Source organism: Panicum virgatum, chromosome 1K (assembly GCF_016808335.1).
Source record: "Panicum virgatum strain AP13 chromosome 1K, P.virgatum_v5, whole genome shotgun sequence".
NCBI classification, from domain to species: Eukaryota; Viridiplantae; Streptophyta; class Magnoliopsida; order Poales; family Poaceae; genus Panicum; species Panicum virgatum.
The window spans coordinates 8437458-8458353 of record NC_053136.1 but is presented as its reverse complement, the minus strand read 5'-3'; the positions used below and the strand labels follow the sequence as shown (position 1 = coordinate 8458353).

Here is a 20896-nt window from a genome sequence, read left to right as displayed (position 1 = left end):
TTACCGAGACTAGTCAAAAAGGCCATTGGAAAATAATGTTGGAGAGGGAGAAAGATAAAACACACACATTTAGATAGGTGGACATGTGCAAGTGGCAAATGAATGATCCCGAGACACAAATGAAGTTCTCGTTATCGGATTGCACATGGTTGGAAGATTTGAGTATGGAATAGTTCTTCAAAGTAACTTGGAAAATTAATGAAGCCAAAAAGAGCTAAGGAGCGTTTTATTCTTCTCTTTTTTTCTTTCATTTTTCTTTTCTTTTCTACTTTTTTTCATTTTTCTATTTTTCTCTTTCTTTCTTTTTTTCTTTCTTTTTGCTCCTTAGAACTTTTGATAACATAGAATGCTTACCCAGTCATCCCCCCATGCTTGAACGAATGCTCGTCCTCGAGTAGAGAACCAACTAGTTAGGGTAAGTATCTCAAATTCACATTCTTCTTCGTAGAACCTCTTGAATCTCTGGGGAGCCTTGTCTCCCAAAATTTTTCTTTATATGGTGCCCTTGATTCTTTTGATTCCGTCGAAATGATAATCCATACTCAAATTGGGTTGTGGTCAAGGAGGTAATCACAAAAAGATCTTTTTGGTTTAGGGTGGATATCCAGCGAGGTTTGCAAAATTCCCGAAGTAGAAACTCACAATGCATGGATAAATAGACTAGCAAAAAGAAGGTTATACAAAAAAACGGAATGACCAGCTTTTTAGTCTCATACCAAAGAAATCATTCTTAATCCAACTCAACAAAATATAAGTTTGCAATCTAAAAGTTTCATCATGAAATAATATGTATGTATAGGCTTTGGTAGGTAAAACTTTGCAAGAGATTCACAAATATAGATAGTATAGGAATTAAGATTTCAAACAACACATGGTGTAAGGTCATCAGTAGACTTAAATCAAAGAGCAACATAGAATATGTGGGTCTACAATTTAGTCATTTAACATCCACAAATAAAAGAGCCGGTATTTAATCATTTTAATTCCATTTAATTGAGAGCAAATGGTCAAGTCATATACAACATAGCGTAGGTAAAACAAAGCAGCAACTTTCATCATTTTTCCATAAGCAAAAGTCATTGCCAAAATGTATCAATGTGGTGAGCACAAATTATGGTGATCCTACACTTATTGAAAACAAAAACAAAACTAGGTTGTCCTCCTAGAAGCCATATGATAGGTTGAGAGATATATACAAAGGTTGCATCTATGGTTGAAGGCATATATGTACAAGCATTTAGAAAAAGAGAGAGTTGAGGAAGAATTACCGTCCTTCTCGATGCTCGTAATGAAGTGTAGCACGGTCTCCCCCATACTTAAGCATTGTGCTAAGCATGGAAGAAGAATCATGATCATCTTGTGGCAACCGTGATTATTTTACTCCATAAGATCTTTCTTCCTTGTCCACGAAATACTCCCCCATGCTTAGCATAATGCTAGGCGTGGAAGGAGAAGATGGACCATCTTGCAATTCTTGAAGTCCTTCTCTCATATGTATGAATATCATCTTCAATGTGTCTTCACATTTGTTGCCTCAATTTCCTTCAACTTCTTCTTGTACTAAGTCATGGTCCCAATCATTGCTTCACATCGTCGTCGCCTCCTTCAATTCCTCGTTGTCCCATTGCTGCCTCATCTTCACGAATTTTTCTTTCAATTTCCAGAACGGAACATGTACTGAAACATTGCTCCATTGCGAAGTGCACGAATTTTCCTTTCCATCGAGTCCTCATTCGCCCAAAATTGATTCCGAACAAGAGAGTTATATCCATTTCATCCCAGCGCTGCAATCTGTCCCGACGAATTTCAGAACGCGCAACGTCCAATGTTCTTGCCATATCTCCTTGTACGGGTCTTCAAATTCATTGATCTTGGATGCATTGGAACGGGAATTTAATGGAGCTTCTTAATATCAACTTTTTCTTCCTTGTACGTCTTTGTCCATGTGCAAAATTTGATGAAAACAGCGGGGCTTGCTCTCGAACTTTGGAGATGTTGATGAATTTAATTTCTTCTTTGATCACGAATTCATGGGAACACTTTGTTATGCCTGCAAAACAATCAAGTGCACATACTACCCCTGGGGTGACGGTCGGTAGTAGAGACAAATGCCAATAAACCAACCAACCCTAGAATCTCAACTTGTGGGATAGCTAGCTTAGCGAAATCTGATGAGTGTACGTGTGTGCAAGTGTAAATGCAGATGAAAGGAAGATATATAAACAATGACAATGTTTGCACCAAGTTCTAAACACCATGTTTACAACTAGGTTGCTTAATTTTCTATATAGCCATAAAGATATAACCGAGGTCAAAACACCATGTTCATTTCAAGGTTAAAAATTCTTCACGACGCAAGAAAGGTAAAGCGCATTGCAAAGCTTATAAATCAACCTAAAGCAACATGAGAACAAAATGGATTGCTATCTTGGTCAAAAGAGCTTAAAGATGGAGGTCCACAAACAAGTTTAAACACCACATTTACACAAGATTGCAAAAGGTAAATGCTATCATGATAAGCATTACATGGATAGGAAATCATACATCAATAAGATTGAGACCAAGCTAGCAAAATGAGGGCATGAACAATGGAATAGATGCAAAGTGCAAATGCAAAGTTAGCAAAAACAAGTGTTAGCAGGGTTGAAAGGACTTTTCGATGTTGTTCCACAACTATCTTATTCAAAAACAATTGCTAAGAGTGACAAAAAACCTCCGCGACACTTCATAAGAAGTGAGGCTTTTGTCAATGAAAAGATTATTTATCGAAAAGGACCAAGCAACCGAGCTAACAAGGTTTTAGAAGTAGGTTTATGGGTTTCCTATATTTTTTGGCTTAAAACAAAAAAAATTTGAAGAGAGAGTGTTGGGTATAGAAATTCTATCTAAGGTGGTTTTTTAAAAAACTAGAGAGAAACAAAAGTAAGATTTTTTTGAATGAAAAACATAACCTATGATTTTAGGATTGCTCTATGAGTGGTTTTCCTAAGGGTTTTAGGATCTCAAAAGCGAGGCTAGTCAATGTTTTTAGAAAAAGTTTTTTTAAAATACAACATGCAATGCAATGCAAGGGTGAGACGAACAACATGGTATGCAATTCAACACAGGGTGGGTGAACAAAATGATATGACATGATAAGGTGATCTAAAACAAAACAAAAAGTTAGCCTAAGTTAACTAGCCACAAGTTTAGAATCAAAGGGTGGTGCAATGCTTCATAAATCTCTCTAAAAAGACACAAAGAGAAAGACTCAAAACACTAATAGGCACACAAAAAGGTCTACAAGTTTCCCAAGATCAAATAATAAAGTGCTCCCTCAATAATATTTAGAATGAACAACATGAAGTTATGGTTTTTGTTAGAGCAATGGTACAATGTTACTTGATATTCCGATTAAAGAGTGCAATGTAGACGGTCATATTAATATATATATAATAAAAGATCGGGTTGCCTCCCGCAAAGCGCTTCATTTAAAGTCATAGAGCTCGACTTTCTTACCTTCAAATTGAAGCAAAGCCATGGTCCTTCATGCAAGAGGTGAAGGTGTTCCATGCAGCTTGATGTCGCCTCTTGTAATACATCGTGGTTTGCTTGCAACATCTTCATTTGTCGAAGGTACACCGCTTGTGTCTTTATTTGTCGATGTTCTTGGGGTCTTTGTTTTGTTCTTCTCCTCTGAATTTAATCATGTACGCTTGATGAAAGCATTGCCCAAGCTCCTCCTCGTAGTCGTCATCGTTATCTCCTCTATCTTGCTCCCATTATGTTGCTCCTGCCTTGGATTTTCCCCTGTATACAGAATAGAACATATATCAAAATATAGCTCTATTGAAAAGTTTATGAAATTACCTTTCCAACAAGTGGTCATTCGATTTAAACGGAGTCCAAACGAGAGAGTTATGACCGTTTTACTTTAGTGTTGCGTGCTGTCTAGAAAATTTCAGAGTGCACGACCTTAAATGTTTTGACCATAACTTCTTGTAGGAAACTTCGATTGACTTCATTCTTGATTCATTGGAACCAGAACTTCATGGGGCTTTTGAATATCCAAAAATATACTGCAATTTTCTTCTGAGGTCGAGCAGAATATTGATGATAACAATGACTTCTTACGAATCGATCCGAAGATGTCGATGATCTTGATCTTGTGGTCTTCAGAACGTCTTGTTGTGCATCCTTGGCTTCAAGGTCATCACCATTGATTCACCAGCGAGTAGCATGGCTCCAATGGTCTGTCTCCAAGGTTCTTGCTTTGCCTAAGGTGTCTGGATCGAAGTAGGCTCCCGTGCTTCGTGTCGATGATCAGAGCGGTCTCTTTCTTTGATTGCACTCGACTAGAAGCTTCTTGAGCATCCCATGGAGAAGATGGGTGGCATCATGGTTCCTCTAATATTGTTGCCTCCAGCGTTGGTCAACTTCAAATCATCATCTTTTGTGCACAAGGTCCTCCAAACATCTTGCGACATCGTCATCACTTTCTCCGTTATTTGTTGCTGCCTCTTCTTCATTGAATTCCTTAATCATCCTGCACAGAACATGTACCAAAATTCTACTCCATGGAAATCCTTATAAAATTACCTTTTCAACGAGTGGTCATTGATCCCAAACGGACTCCGGATGAAGAAGTTATGATCGTTTTACTCCGGCACTACGCTCTGTCCCGAGACATTTCAGAACGCGCAGCGTTGAAAGATTTTACCATAACTCTTCACACCAATCTACAAAATTCACGATTATTGATGCGTTGGAAAGAAGACTTGATGGAGCTTTACAATATACAATTTTCTCTCATGGTACTTCTCTGATCATGGACGAAAATCTCATCACAACAACAGCACTTTGGAGATGATGATGATCCGATCGCACGATTTTCTTTTTGGGCATACTTCACATCTATTGCTTGAACAAACAAATCTCCAAGAAACATTAGTCTTCAAAATTAATTGACACGGTGGCATACCTTATTTATCATCTTTTGCTTTGGGGAGTGGGGACTCGATAGCGGATGTTGGGCCACTAACAAAAGTTAGCACCTACCACTAAAGAGCGAATCTTGATGTTGTTGCCGTCATGTCGATGTGGACGTTGTCGATGTTCCATGTCGAGGCTCCTCGATCATCTTGTTGCCGATTGTTGAAATTTGTTGAAGTGGATTATGGACTTCTCGAAGTCCAAGTTTGGTGTCTAGCCTTTTCCACCTGCTTTCAAGGACACAAACAAGAAAACAAGGGTATATGCAATAATAAAAATTAGGGTTAGTCCAAAAAACTAGATAGATCGCCCTAGGGTTCGAGTTGCCGATCCCCGGCAATGGCGCCAGAAAAGCTTGTCGACGCTCCTTAGCGCCCCAATTTATGTACCGCAAGCGCACGGATTGTGGTAGCTTTTCCCTTAGAGTACTCGCCCAAAGTTTATCAATCCGAGGATCGACAAAGAACTACCTAAGGTTTTCCAACTAATCTAACAGATCTATCCTAACATGAAGCATGAATTGCACATATAGAGTAAACCTTTGATAGATATGAGTGTTGTGTAAAGGTTGATCGCATCCATGAACATCGGTAAGGATAAAGCACAAGGTTAGGGAAGGCGCTAGGCGCTCTCTAGGCGGTGACCCACCGCCTAGAGCCTAGGCGAGCCTAGGCGGGCCTAGGCGTTTCTAGGTGTTTTACTAGGCGTTAGCATATACACATATATACATATGTATCTTGCCATGTACATACATATATCTCTAAAAGAAAAAAGAAAATAAGAAGCTGATGGGCCTAACTTTAGACAAAAGCCCATTTAAAACAGCCCAACCCACCTCCCCTCCTCCCCTTATCCACTCACCCCCTCCTCCCCTTATCCACTCACCCCAGATCCACCGTCTCCTCTTCCTTGTCCTCTGGCCGCACGCTCGTCTCCTCTTCCTCGTCCTCCGCTCGTCTCCTCTTCCTCTCCCCTCCGCACGCTCGCTCGCCCGCCCCTTCCTCCTCCTCCCCCTCTGTACTCCCTCCGCACGCTCGCCCGCCTCTGCGTCCTCCTCCTCCGCCCACCCGCCCGCCCGCCCCTGCCTCCTCTTTCTCCACCTCAGCCGCCAGCCCCTGCTTCCGCTGCCGCACGCCCTGCTGCCACCGCCTAGAGGACCGCCTAGCCCCTATGCTCCGCGGGACCCCTCCGCCAAGCGATTAGGCGCGCCTAGGTGGCCGCGGAAGAGCGCCTTGTCGAACATTGATAAAGCATGATCGAAGGTATGACTAAGCCTATCACATGCATTCTGGTTGTAGTTCTAGCTAAACGAGTAAGCACAACATGCATCTCATCCAAAGTCCTCTTTAAATCGCGACCTCTAAATTGACCCTCGAAACCCCAAATTTTACACAGGCTACGCCCTGTCACGGCGCTCCCTATCGGTAGAGTAGTTTCAGAGCACGAAGATGTGTCGAACCCCTTTGGTATGTCCGGCATGAACCCCTAGCCACCACGGCTACAAGAACACCCTAAGTGACCTATCTTAAGAATAGATCTAAGAACAAGTGCACCAAAGAAAGAACGAAATCAACAAAAGAGGTACTCCCGAGCGTCAACCCAAGAGATACTTGATCGCTAAATAGATCGGATGACATGAAGACATTATTCACATAATAGATTCGTTTGGATCGTCACCACCGAGTACATACCATCGACGACTCCAACTAGCTCATGAACTCCACCATGACATAACCACGCAGGGAGGCCATGACGGCTAGGGGAGGCCTAAGCCATCTCCTAGACAACTTCGAAGACTTACGGCGGCCGTCGTCTCCCTCCGGTCTTGGCCCTAGGTTTTCGTCGAGTTCTGGGTGGATGGATCCCCCGAGTTGAATAAGGTGGGAGCTATTTATGAGCCGAGGAAGCCACCGGTCGAAGGGGAGGCCGAACCGCCTCGGAAACAGGCTAGGCCGGCCGGCTCATGGGCCTAGGCCGGCTGGCCTACCCTCTTTCGGGCCTGCCTCGGTCTCGTCTTTCGCGTGTAGACTCCTCGCATCTTCTAGAGTTTATGTCCTTCACGATTGCACCCCTTTGGACGTTGTTATCTTGGAGATATCTTCGAGGAAAGGATAGGATAAGGAATCCTTCCTTAAATCTTCATTTGCTTTGCTTAATCCCGAAGTATCTTGATCTCATCTTCGTGGGCTTGGTCCTTTGGGCTCTCTTGGAGGACGGATGTGCAATTCATGCTTCATAGCTTCCAGTGCAGGGGCATCGATTCTTCCGATCACACTGCGCTCTGAAGTAGCCGTTGGCCTCTCTGACATAGCTGCAGTAACTTTCTGGGACCATCGGTTAAACCGATGCTAGGGCGTCGGTTCTTCTGGTGATACAGGATCTTTTTGTAGCCGTTGCACCTTGCTGACGTCATTGCACCGACGGGCATTGGTTCTTCCGATGCTGAAGGCTTGGCTGCTGCACACTTGACATCGTCTCTGGACAATAGTACATCGATTGCACCGATGCCTCTAAGTGGACCGTCGGTTAAACCGGTGCTACTGAGTTTTCCTCACTTGGCTCAGTATGCACGCCCAATTACACAGATGCAGTGCGTCGGTTCTTCCGACAACCATCGGATGTTCCGATGGCGGGGCATCGGTTAAACCGGTGCAACAGAAACTGCATCTTCTCGTCCAATTCGTCGCGGTGATCATTTGGATCCTTGAAATATATTCTATCTCTGGATTTCCACTATACTTTGACACCTCTACGACTGATTGGACTTGTCATCTTGATGGTGGATTGGACATTGCGTCTCGACGATAGATTGGACATTGCGTCTTGACGATGAATTAGGCGTGTTGAATCATATCCATGGGACCTAAAGACTCCTACAAATGTGATCTCACAAACTTGTTAGTCCTATTGATTATGTTGTCACTCAATCACCAAAATCACAAACAATGGCCTAGATGGGGCCATGTTCCTTACAACATGGCGTAAAAGATTTTCTTTCAGCATAAAGGGAGGGTCTCACTTTGGTGATTCTGAACTCTGAGCATAGTGAGATGAAACTATGAGGACTACATTGGCTGGAAAAGAACAGATGTGAAGTATCTTGTAAATTGCTAATCGAGGTTCAGACTGAATCCTCTGGTATTAAGAACCCCTGATCTTCAGTGAACATTGGGAGTGTTGAAAAGATAGACGAAAATGTGGTTCATACCAAACTTGTTGAGTTGTTGCAGCGGTGACAACGATAATTGAGCATATGATTGACCAGCCCACACCATCGCTGGAGTAGGCTGACTCAGAATTCTGCAATTCAGTGATTTTGTAATCTTTTCTATTTTTGACTCGCAAAAATGTAATCTTTTCTATTCAGAATAATTTATATTTAGAGATACTGTTGATCAAAATTTAAAAAAAATCTTTGAAAAAAAAGCAAAATGTAAGTATTCTGTTGGGCCCCCGTGTCGGCCTACCTACCTGGCTGGCGGTAACGCCGTCATGCCGAGCACGCTGGGCTTCGGATGGGCCGCGCTCGCCCGAGGTTGGTCGGGTCCAGGGATCCTATCCATCTTCCGGAAGAAAATTGTTTACGTATCTTCTAATGTTTGAAATTTGTGCGAATATTTTCTACCATCGGATTTAAGGCAACACAGCAAGAGCGGACCATCCAGCCATCCAGCGGGCAGCGCGCAGCGGGCTCGAGAGTTGGTACGTTGAGGGAGTTAGCTGGACACATGTAGGTGTAGGTATTTTTTGGATTCGGAGGTTCAAATGTATTTTTCTCATAAATGGTACACTCAATTTCGAATCCGTTTAAACCACTATATTCTTAAGAATTAATCCAACACAATGAGATCCAATATGAATATATTTTTATTAAATTTTAAAAGTCAATATTTGGAATTAACTAGTTCAACAATTTAGTATATTGTTTGAGCATTTTCGTATAAAATGTTGAATTAGTTTATACTGAATGTTGAATTAGATTACAGAAATATGTTGATTAACCATTTGAAATTGTTGAATGGCACATATCTACACTGCACACTTGATGAATTAATTGAAGTATTTGAATAAAATCGTCTAAAAGAGAAACGGGATAGAAAGGGGGAGAAAAAAGAAGGGGTAGGATGGCCTCTCTATCCACTGAACATCTGACTTACCTACCTACGGTGCTGCTTGCCTACAGAATTTTGCAGGACGCGGTGATGCCGAAACGAATTATGGGCCGTGGGCTGTCTTGTGGGCTGCTGTTGAGCTAAAGATAACTTGCTTAACTACCTACCAGAAGACATATAGGAGCCCCCGGTCGGGTCCCCCGTCCTGTGCAATGCACCGGCGCTCGACGTGACGCCTAGTCCGGCTAGCTACGGCCGTGCGGCGTCGCCGTCTCTGCCTCGCCACCCCCGCCCGCGTTTATCCGCGCGCAGCGCCACCCGCAGCCGGGCCGGCGGCGCGCGGCGCGAGACAGCACACAGGCTTCCACCAACAACTTCCGTTTCAGACTGAAGATTGGTCAGACGTACGGAGTAGCAGGTCGCCCGCAGTAAACTCTGTGGGCGCCAATCCAGCTACGCCAAAGCTTGGGGAGAGTGTGCCAGACAGAGTGGAGCCGTGGAGGCGACGACGGCGACCAGCCCAACGCCGGCGCTGGCCGGCCGGCCGCCGCACGCAGGCAGCGGTCGGACGCGCTAGAAGACGAAAGGGACAAAAGGCTGTCTCGCCAAATTGGTCGGGCTACGGAGCTGGTCTTTCCTGAATTCGATTCGCTCCTGACGCAGACATGTAAAAGAACGAGAAGAACAGCTGGCAGGCTCTGACTTCTGATGATGCGGCGAGGCAGCTACAGAGATCTGTTGCTGCCGTTCGCGCCAAGAACGGCGGCGCCGGCGATTGTCCCCCTTCGCACCGGACGTTTCTGTTCTTGGCCCTGCGCGGCGCTCCCCTCGCGCTGATTGATCAATAATAGATGGTGGTCAGATCGAGTCGCTTTGCTTGGTCAGAGTCAACACCACACACCCTGGCAACCTCCGCGTCCCCGCCGTCGAAGTGCGGCGGCGGCGGCGCAGCTAGATTGATGGTGCGTGCCGGGTCCGGGTCTTACTCCCGCCGGCGGCCGGCGCGCCGTGATCTGCGGCGACCGGCGCCGCCGGGAGTGGCCGGGAATTGGAGCCGCACGATCTCGCTGCACGCACGCACGTTGCCCACGTTGAGACTGGCTAGCTGGCTAGATTACGGATCAAGATTGGCTAGTTATCTAGTCCGCTTGCACCCAACCGATAAACGACTCGTCCAGCACACACGTGGCTCGGTGCTGCAGGGCCCACATGTCAGAGGCCACGAGTGCCGCAGAGGAATCTTTTTTCCGATAAACAGGGAATTCCATTCTAGTATGTGCTTACATCAGTCTCTAGTACTAGCTAGTTTGTTAGCACTTGAAAAAGAAAAAAAAATCTTTTCGACGTTGACATCCTGAGGCAAAAGCTGCACTTGTTCGCGTTTTCAAAGATCCAATATATTGCTTCCTTCACACAATCTATATTTATCTAGTTAATTGGTTGCGGGAGTCGTTTGGCAACATTATTATTGGTCCTCTTAGGGATGACGCTGCTGGGAATACATACTGATGAGACTGGAAAGGGATGCTCCAACTGCAAAGAGAGACGCCGACACACACCCTGGAGCCACCGGCATCGGACTGCTAGCTCCATCGGCTGGCGATTATCGAGAAAAAGGCAGGTCAAAATTTGCCCCGTCAGTGACTAGATGGTCGCTGTGTGCGGATCGGAACACGCCAAAATGAGGTCAGAATCACTAATCAGACCAACTGACCAAGCTAGCTAAGTAGTATGGCCGAGGCTGGGATCGGCCTACCCGGCCCAGCCGGCGCTGTCCCCGCCACACAGTACATGCAGTTTTTTTTTTCCCTCCCTCCTTTCTTCTAGACTCCAAATGCTAATTGATGCCATTATTATTACAACCCATTCCCCGTCAAGAAATTTCCCCTTGTTCTAGACTGGTCAAGACTCATAATAATATAAACTATGAGCGAGTGTCAATCTATCACCAATATTTCTACCTGCTAGACAGATTCTCCACGGGAGACCCATTGAGTGCCTTGCTGTCTGCATGCGAGGTATATGTGGTGCGGAGCAGGAAATGCAAGATCAGGCATGTGTTACTAGAATTAATGCACAATGGCGAAGCTATTCTGGGAGGGAGGCTGACGTTAGTTTGTCCTAGGAGGGAGGCTGCAGTGATTATTTGTGGAACGTGGGCTCTATGGATGGCAATTGGCAATGAATCGGAGACGCCATGGTGAACGACGGCCTATTCATGTACAACAGTCTGCTTTGTCAAGTTGTGGGAGCCGGCCGTCAGCGTTCGGTGGATTTCGCCATCCTTGGCGGACATACGACAACGAAGCCGGAGCTTTGAGGATTTTATCTTGCTGTTTGGAGGTAGATCAAAAAATAGAGTAGCACACATCAGTGTGCAAAACTTGTATCGATCGAGTAGTTCTTTGGTGGAGGAGAGTGGCCTTGTCCACCACCACTGATCCGTGATCTTCTTGATGCGGACTGTGGCCTTGTTTGGTTAGGAGGTGAAAAAAATTTCATGAAAACTTTTTGTCATTTTGATCACTAATTAGAGGTATTAAATGAAGTCTAATTACAAAACAATCTCCACAATTATGGTACTGTAGCATGTGCTGTAGCTAATAAGGCATTTGACCGCATGATTAGGGGAGGTTACTGTAGCATCAATGTAACTAATCATGGTGGAACTTGGCTCATTAGATTCGTCTCGAAAAGTTACACGCATCCGTAAAAAGGTTTCGCAAATAAACTTTATTATTTAGTACTCCATGCACACATTCGTCTTTTTGTGAAAAAATTTTAGAGGACTAACCAAACATGGCCTGTAATGGCTACGTGATGATACGGTAATGAAAGCTCCAGTGTTGCTAAAAAAACATTTGTGGCCGGCCATTTGATTGCACTACTTGGGCGTGCATGTGTCTGCTCCGCGATCGTGCATGGTCAGCCGAGGTGCTCTGCCTCTGACTGATCTCATCAGCTGTCAGTCAACGCACCTCCGGATGATGTGCGCCTAGTTGTGTTAGCCAATCCGTCCATGCGTACGTGCAGCCGTTATGAGTACAGTGCAATGCACATTCACACACGCCGTACCCTTCCAATAAACATCGCGTTTGAGTATAATTCATATCTTGTTTGATTTCCTTTTTCTGTGCTTTGCAAAAAATCTTGAAGGACGACACATACAGTCTCTCTCTCTCTCTCTCTCTCTCTCTCTCTCTCTCTCTCTCTCTCTCTCTCTCTCTCTCTCTCTCTCTCTGAAGAAATACATACAGCTCAACGACTTCTTTTCCAGAACGGGCAAACCCGGAATTTCATTGCCCGATGAGCAACAAAATTACAGTTTTGGTGATCGTTTCAGTTTTGAGGGTGTACTGCTAAATGTCATGCAGCAGCAAAGTACAAAGCAACAGCCACTCAAGCTAAGGCTGCAAAAAAAAAAAAAAAAAAAAACTCGAACGCTAGCCCAACGACTAGCCTATGATTGTGTAGGATAATAACGTGGTGCACACCCAGCTGGATGGCCCGGGTCCGATTGCGTGTCCTATAATTGCATGCATGCGTGGTTGTTAGGGACGTCCGTATTCTACGGAACCGCGACGGATTATTCGATCGTGTACAGTACGCCATCGACGTGTTCAGTTGTACTAGCAGTCGCAAATGTGAGGATGGGATCGATTTGCTTTTTTTCATATATATATATACGGTGTTGCTTGGATAAGGCTAGGAATCATATGGGCTCCAGAGAAAAATCATTATATTAATCGATCAAGATATAAAGGTTCAACATGTATGTAACTACATCATGAAAGATATGCACGGTATCATACCCGACAGGGATACTGCGGGTGCTAGAGCTCTGCTGATTTGGATGATCAGCATCTCTTCTTTTGGAAGGGTGATTAGATATGTTTGGGCTGGACGCTGGACACACGTTTTAAGGCTCCGTTTAGTTGTCAGAAAATTTTCCTACAATACTCGTCACATCGAATGTTCGGATATATGTATGGAGCATTAAATGCAGTTGAAAAAAATAACTGATTAGCACGAGATGAATCTTTTAAGCCTAATTAGTCCATAATTGAACATCATTTCTCAAATAACAACGAAATATGCTACAGTACCAAAACTAACAATTTTTCACCAACTAAACAGGGCCTAAAAATCGTTTTAAGTTGAAAAATCTATTGTTGAGCTAAAAGTTTAATACTTGTACTTGGCACATGCCACGAGAATATATGGGAAGCGCATAGCTAATTGGTAGGTAGCTATGGGATTCAAACGGAACCAGCTAATGCGCATCTAAATCTCTTATAACAAGCTAAATAGCAATTATCCAATTAGCTGGTTCAACCAAGCTAATCAGCTAATAAATTAGATGGATAGATCCAAACAGGGTCTAACTCTTACACACAATTAGATACTTGACTCTAGTAATTTCTAGCTAGAGTACTCACTAACCAGGATCTACTACTTGACTCTTCAAGTATCATTTGACTCTGACTTAGGCCAGTCTTAGTGTGAGTATTGTCATCGGCACAATTGAGCCGGAGGAGTGTCTCTCACATTTCATGACACTCTCTCTCTCTACTTTCTCTTCGTGTCATGTCAACAAAACTAATGTTCATGGCACTCTCACTGAGATTGCATTGGCCTTACGCGCGCACCTGAGAGGACACATACTTGGACAATAAGATCAATTCCAACAGAGTATTGATAGATATAGTTATTAGAGTCCTAAAGATAGGTAAATGTTAGGAGTCGCTCGGGCTACTGATAGTCAAATCATCGCACAAGGCCCAATAACTACTTTTTTTTGTTGCGGAACAAAATTTTTTTGTTTCCGAACAATTTTTTTGTATTACTAGAACAATTAAAAAATTGTTTCGGAACAAAATAAATTTGTTCTAATTTTTTTTGACTATGGGTCAGTTTGTTGGGTCAGTTAGATCAACAAATAATTTGTAGTAGGTGATAAGTTTGCTGGGTCACCCGCGTGACCCCAGCAGCGCCCTAAAGATACCACGCATCCTTCTAAAAAGAGAGATGTCATACTCACCATCTCCATTTGTCCAAGACAAATCCATCAATTATTAACTACGCAATCAATTTTTTTCTTTTCAAACATATATTAGCGATCCACATGTGCATCGTTGTCAATAAGCATGTTGCCCATTAATGAAAAATAGTACCATCTAATATTAAAATAAATCTAGAAAAATACATGCCCGTGCTGTGTCTAGAGCGTGAACCTAGATGAACAGAGTCAAGTTTGCCATGCATATATTTTTATTTGATACTCGATCACATTTTTTAAGAAAAAAATGCTAACCTGTCACATATCATTACCGAGTTCAAATAGAATGTTGGCTGTACAACTAATACAGCTGTGACACCATTTTCCGCGTTGAAAGCTGATATCCATCTCCCGTTGATAGCAGTTGACTCCCTATACAATCCTCTGCTGTCCTAATAACAAACCGTCGTGATACTGTGATATCAACCGCAATAATATATCGTCATGAAGATTCGTGCATACATATCCACGACTTGCATCTAATTTCCTCCCTAGAAATTTAATATTGCAGCTAGAAAATTAAAAAGGGTAAAAAAACACCATTCTATTGCAGCTAATAGAAATAGAAAACGCATTACTCCTTTTCAAAAAAAGAAAGAAAAGAAATAGAACGCATTACTCCTACGAGATAAACCGGTGAAACAAAATAAACTCCCGCGAAAGATTCTCTCTCCCGCCGTAACGAACGCAACTGATCCGAACCGTCTGCGGCGGCAGCGGCGGCGGCGGCGGCAGAGTCCACCAGCGCGCCGAGTCGCCACCGCCTCCTCGCTCGCCGCGCGCGGCGCGGGGGTGTGTATATATATATACCCGCCGCGTGCGCTCGTGCGCCCGCACCCCTCCCTCCCTCTCGATCCCCTCCGAACTCCGGCGCGCGCGACTGTGGTGTGGCCATGATGGCAGCAGCCGCGAGAACCATGGCGCTCGCCCTCCTCTGCGCGCTAGCGCTCGCCGCCGCCGCGGCAGCCGACGGCGCGGAGCGGTCGTCGTACGTGGTGTACCTCGGCCAGCACGCGCACGGCGCGGCGCTGGGGACGCACGGCGCCGAGGAGCTGGCGGCGCTGGAGCGCGACGCCGCCGACGCCCACTACGAGCTCCTCGCCGGCGTCCTCGGCGGAGAGTACGGACGCGATCGGCTACTAGAACTTCTTTTTCCCTTCGATTAGACGACTAATTAATCTGGTAGGCCGGCACTGTGTTAAGATTGAAAAACCGCTAATGGCGCGCGTGATCCTGCAATGCAGCAAGGAGAAGGCGCGGGAGGCGATCTTCTACTCGTACACCAAGCACATCAACGGCTTCGCGGCCAACCTCGACGCCGCCGCCGCCGCCGAGATCGCCAGTACGTGAGCCTTCCTCGCCGCCGGCCGCCGGAGACCGCTTCTTGGTGTCTCGCCATTTATTGCTTCATCCTCCAAGAAATTAAACTGCCGACTGATTCCGTGCGCGTTGATTGATGACCAGGGCAACCCGGCGTGATCTCCGTGTTCCCCAACCGGGGCCGGCAGCTGCACACGACCCGGTCGTGGCAGTTCCTCGGGCTCGCCGGCCCCCGCGGCGCCCCCCGCGGCGGGGCGTGGCGGAAGGCGAGGTTCGGCGCCGACACCATCATCGGCAACTTCGACACCGGTGAGCCGATCCGATCCCATCCCTCACTCCTCCGCCACCGTCTTCCCGGTCGGTCTCGCCTCGGCGGTTGGGTGCTCCCATCCATCCTCGCCGCAGCCATCGTTTTCGAGGCAGCGGTTGGAGATAAGATGCTGCACCCGCCCGGCGCCTCCCGCTTCCCTAATCAATAATCTCCTCGCCAAACGCAGACAACTTTCTTAATCCGTCGGATAGGACGAAACTCTTTCCTTGATCCTTCCAAAAGAAATCACCCACCCTGTCCTCTCTGTACCTTTTCTGCAGCTACCAATCATGGCACTTCTTTCCTCTTTGATCATGGGATGGTTGACTTAGTCAAAACTTATTAATCAGGGTGCTGATGACTGCCACTAGTACTTCCAAAAAGAGAACCTAACCTTTATGTTTTAAATTTTTATTTGGGAAACTTTGCACAAATTTGAAAGCATTGACATTATTGGTGCTGAAGTAGTTCCACGACATTTTCATTAGAGAGTTGAGTATTAATGGATAGTGGTTGAGAAATTGACAAAAATCAGTTTTAGTTGTCGACGATCAGTGCATTGAAGATATAATTCAGCAAAATTCCACCTGCCCAGTATTTTGCCAACATGTTCAGGCCAGATGGGCATCTACAAAACCGGCGCTTAGCTAGCTGTCAGAACATTCGACACTGACTCTTTTGAATAATACTTCACCCAACAAACGATTAGCATCTCTATCCACATGATTTATTAGCACATAAACTTTTGTCTATAGCTAATGCAAACTAAGGTGCACACATGCCCCATCTGATCATTAAGAAACACGGAGCAAGCCATTTACAATGCTGCAGTAATGCTGCTGGCTTTCCCCATCAACTGTAGCAAATCAACGTGTCCAGTTCGTTATCAGAAAAGGCCGGCGTAGGGCCATCCAATGATCTGGACGGCGCGGTGATGTGTGCGTTCCTCCAAACTTTTTCCTCCATGCTCTTTGCTCTCCGGGGACCTTTGGGTAGCTGGCAAAGCGCATGAGATTCAGATGTAGCCAAAGCATTGGGCATCCAAAGAATGCCCACTGCTTGATGCACCTAGAGATTTTTGTCACTGTTGGCTTGAATTGCATGGATGATGCTTTTGTATTTTGCGATGGTTTTGGAATTTGACATGCGTTGTTTGTCTCACTTTGTGCTTTTTGTGGATGCAAAGGTGTGTGGCCGGAATCAGAGAGCTTTATGGATGATGGCCTGGGACCAATTCCATCCCATTGGAAAGGAGCATGCGACAAAGGCCAGGATCACAAGTTCTCTTGCAACAGGTAATCAGAACCATGCAAATACTAACCTCCCTTTAAACTCTGAACATAATTTCACAATAATATACGGCTCTTTATATCCATAATATTATATTTTTCTTAGATATCATTAGTCAAGTGTTTTTGTATGTTGTATCCATGCTCAAATGGACTTAGATTAATTAGCACTTTTTAAATTTCATGAATGTGTTAATCTCTGAATAACATGCTTCTGAATAAATTCAAGCCTGCTGGCCTCCTGTAATCCTATGGAATATGAAACCATATATTCATTCAAGCTCAATTGATTTCAAAAGGTTTGGGTGTTGTTTAGAAACTCTGCTCCATTTTTGGAGCATATTCAGTGTATGTTGATACAATGATACCAAAAGATTGAGTTGCTTGGTTTGGTACGGTGTGGTACTACGAATATTATGGGGTTGATGGAGTTGAGACCACCACATTGCACGCATGATTGTGAGTGTGAGACCACCACCAGTTGATGCCTGGGATCAAGCGGCAATGATCATGGGCGTCCATCCATGCATCATGGTTCAGCTTGATCGCACTCAACAGTGCTCTGACGTTGATTGAAGCATTGTCTCAACCTTTGTTCAAAAATCTCAATCTCAACCTGAAATAAAACAGAGTTTAGGCTCTTGTCCAATTTTTCTCCCTCGTTTGAAAGATTTTTTTTCTTGAGCATTAGGGAACCTTTTACAAGCAAATAAAGACTTATAAGTCTTTCTTACGTTCCGTGATGATGAACTTTTGTATACCAAATTGCAACCTTTTTTATTACAAGCAATTGAAAAAGAGATCGAGAATTGTGTTTCTCTAATCATGATCCCTGCTTACCGGCGTGCTTGCAGGAAGCTGATCGGCGCGCGCTTCTTCAACAAGGGCTACGCCGCCGCGGCGGGCGCGCTGAACGCGTCGATGAACACCCCGCGCGACATGGACGGGCACGGCACGCACACGCTGTCCACGGCGGCGGGCTCGCCGGTGCCCGGCGCCTCCGTGTTCGGGTTCGGCAACGGCACGGCGTCGGGCGGCTCGCCCCGCGCGCGCGTGGCGGCCTACCGCGTGTGCTACCCGCCAGTGAACGGCAGCGAGTGCTTCGACGCCGACATCCTGGCCGCGTTCGACGCCGCCATCCACGACGGCGTGCACGTGCTCTCGCTCTCCCTCGGCGGCGACCCCTCGAGCTACTTCGACGACGGCATCGCCATCGGGTCCTTCCACGCCGTCCGCCGCGGCATCGCCGTCGTCTGCTCTGCCGGCAACTCGGGCCCCGGCCTCGGCACCGCCTCCAACCTCGCGCCGTGGATATTCACCGCCGGCGCCAGCACCATGGACCGCGAGTTCCCGTCCTACATCGTCTTCGAGCACCGGAAGGCGTCTCCTCTTGGCAGACCACCCCACAAAAGCATCATCAAGCTCAAGGCACGTTGCATTGCACACACCAACCCCTGCTTCGTTTTCCACTCACATTTGACACATCGAAGATCCATTCCTGAAAGTAAGCTGTTCTAATGGCGTGCAGGGGCAGAGCCTGTCGGTGACGTCGCTGCCGGAGAAGACCTCTTACAAACTGATCGACTCGGCGAAGGCTGGATTTGCCAATGCAACCACTAAGGACGCGTATGTGGTTATATATTCTCAGCAATACGATCAGCAGCGATAGATCTTGTTACTCGATCAACAGACTGACTGATGCTAATTGTGATGTTTGTTAATGGTGAGCAGGCAACTGTGCATGATCGGGGCGCTGGATCCGGCGAAGGTGAAGGGCAAGATCGTGGTGTGCCTGCGCGGGATCAGCGCCCGGGTGGCCAAGGGCGAGGCGGTGAAGCAGGCTGACGGCGCCGGGATGGTGCTCGCCAACGACGCCAGCACCGGCAACGAGATCATCGCCGACGCGCACGTCCTCCCGGCCACGCAGATCAAGTACAGCGACGGCCTGCGCCTCTACTCCTACCTCAACTCCACCAAGTAAGCCGGCCGGCAGCACATCGACCATTTGCTACGGCTCTAGCAGTAGTGTTCTTACGAGGCGTTGACAATTTGGCATTGTTGTTGCTATCATCCAAGGAACCCGACTGGTTTCATCACCACGCCGGCGACGGTCCTCGGCACGAAGCCGGCGCCCTTCATGGCAGCCTTCTCGTCGCAGGGGCCCAACACCATCACCCCAGAGATCCTCAAGGTTCGTTCCGACTGACCGACGATCCATCCTAACGATCGTCGTGAACTTAACTTGCAATTAATAATGGTTTAATTTGTGTGTTGCAGCCGGACATCACGGCGCCCGGTGTGAGCGTGATCGCGGCGTGGACCCGGGCCAACTCGCCGACGGACCTCGCCTTCGACCTGCGCCGGGTGGCCTTCAACTCCGAGTCCGGCACGTCCATGTCGTGCCCGCACGTCTCCGGCATCGTCGGCCTCCTCCGCACGCTCCACCCGGAGTGGAGCCCCGCCGCCATCAAGTCGGCCATCATGACCACCGGTAAGCCGCCGGGCGGACGACCGCCGCCGCCGCCAGCCATGACCGCTCCCTGAGATGCAGCTCTGACTGTAACATGCACCCTGCTGCAGCGCTGGAGATGGACAACAAGGGCGAGCTGATCCAGAACGCGTCCTCGCTGCCGTCGAGCCCCTTCGGCTTCGGCGCCGGCCACGTCTCGCCGGCGCGCGCCATGAACCCCGGCCTCGTCTACGACCTCGGCGACGCCGACTACCTCGACTTCCTCTGCGCGCTCCGATACAACGCCACGGTGATGGCCATGTTCAACGGCGGGCCCTACACGTGCCCCGGCGAGGCGCCCCGCCGCATCGCCGACCTCAACTACCCCTCCATCACCGCCGTCAACGTGACCGCCGCCGGCGCCACGGCGCGCCGCCGGGTCAAGAACGTCGGCCGGCCCGGCACCTACTGGGCCTTCGTCACCGAGCCCGCCGGCGTCGACGTGACGGTGACCCCCAGCATCCTCGAGTTCCGCGCCAAGGGGGAGGAGAAGGGCTTCGAGGTCAGCTTCCAGGTGAACAACGCCGCGCTCGCCAAGGACTACTCGTTCGGCGCGCTCGTCTGGACCAACGGCAAGCAGTTCGTCAGGAGCCCACTCGTGGTCAAGGCCATGGCTTGATGATGATTGGTTGAGCTCCTCGTGCGTGTAGGGTTCAATTTGAATTAGTTTAGGACTCAGCAAGTGTAGAGAGGATACGTCATTGGTTCGATTTGTTAGGCAGGGAGGCTGTGAATTTTGGCCACGATTTAATAAATTATAAGCAAATTTAAGTGATTCTGTCTCAGTTTTTTTTTATTGTCTTCTTTGCTCATGCTGCGCAACAAGAAATAAAACTAACAAGACAAAATCTTAAAGTTGGTTAGATTGGGATTCTCCATCCAACGAACATTCAGGTTTTCACTAACCAGTAAAATTCTCTTTCTAGATAGTTATAAAAAAAGTTACACCTTGAAGTTAATTTTGACATTTGTATGAATTTTCGAAAGTTCAGCTAGACAAGTCAAGCTTCTTAGCTAGTGATGAAAGGATGCTGCAATACTGGTGAATGTTCTAACCAATGCCCAATCCTATTATTTATTCACATGGATATTCTATTGTACTAATTTTTTTTCAAACTTTTACCAACAATATTCATTTAATGAATTAGTTAAACAAAGTAACATAATTACCACTACACCTATCATCAAAGATACTTCCTCCGTTCCAAATTGTGGGTCGTTTGACATTTTTGACCTTAAGTTTGACCACTTGTTTTATTTATAAAATTTGTACAACATCATTTGACATTTTTGACATTAAGTTTGACCACTTGTTTTATTTATAAA

General features: G+C 46.5%; 1 protein-coding gene across 1 annotated transcript; it reads left to right on the top strand.

Annotated features, from left to right (window-relative positions):
- The first annotated feature begins 14926 nt into the window (after window positions 1-14926).
- On the top strand, window positions 14927-20345 carry LOC120679338 (subtilisin-like protease SBT5.3). The gene is made up of 10 exons (XM_039960939.1): window positions 14927-15262; window positions 15387-15484; window positions 15607-15771; window positions 16959-17067; window positions 17916-18489; window positions 18590-18687; window positions 18793-19038; window positions 19138-19252; window positions 19339-19552; window positions 19642-20345. The coding sequence occupies exons 1-10, from the start codon at window positions 15036-15038 to the stop codon at window positions 20187-20189; spliced, it is 2394 nt and encodes a 797-aa protein (XP_039816873.1). The 5' UTR covers window positions 14927-15035; the 3' UTR covers window positions 20190-20345.
- Window positions 20346-20896: the final 551 nt, after the last annotated feature.

Bases quoted from the DNA above. Each gene is read 5' to 3' on its own strand.
- LOC120679338 (XM_039960939.1), top strand. From the start codon at position 15,036: ATGATGGCAGCAGCCGCGAGAACCATGGCGCTCGCCCTCCTCTGCGCG. The intron at 15,263-15,386 runs GTACGGACGCGA...CCTGCAATGCAG, and splicing joins GCCGGCGTCCTCGGCGGAGA to CAAGGAGAAGGCGCGGGAGG. The intron at 19,039-19,137 runs GTAAGCCGGCCG...CTATCATCCAAG, and splicing joins TCCTACCTCAACTCCACCAA to GAACCCGACTGGTTTCATCA.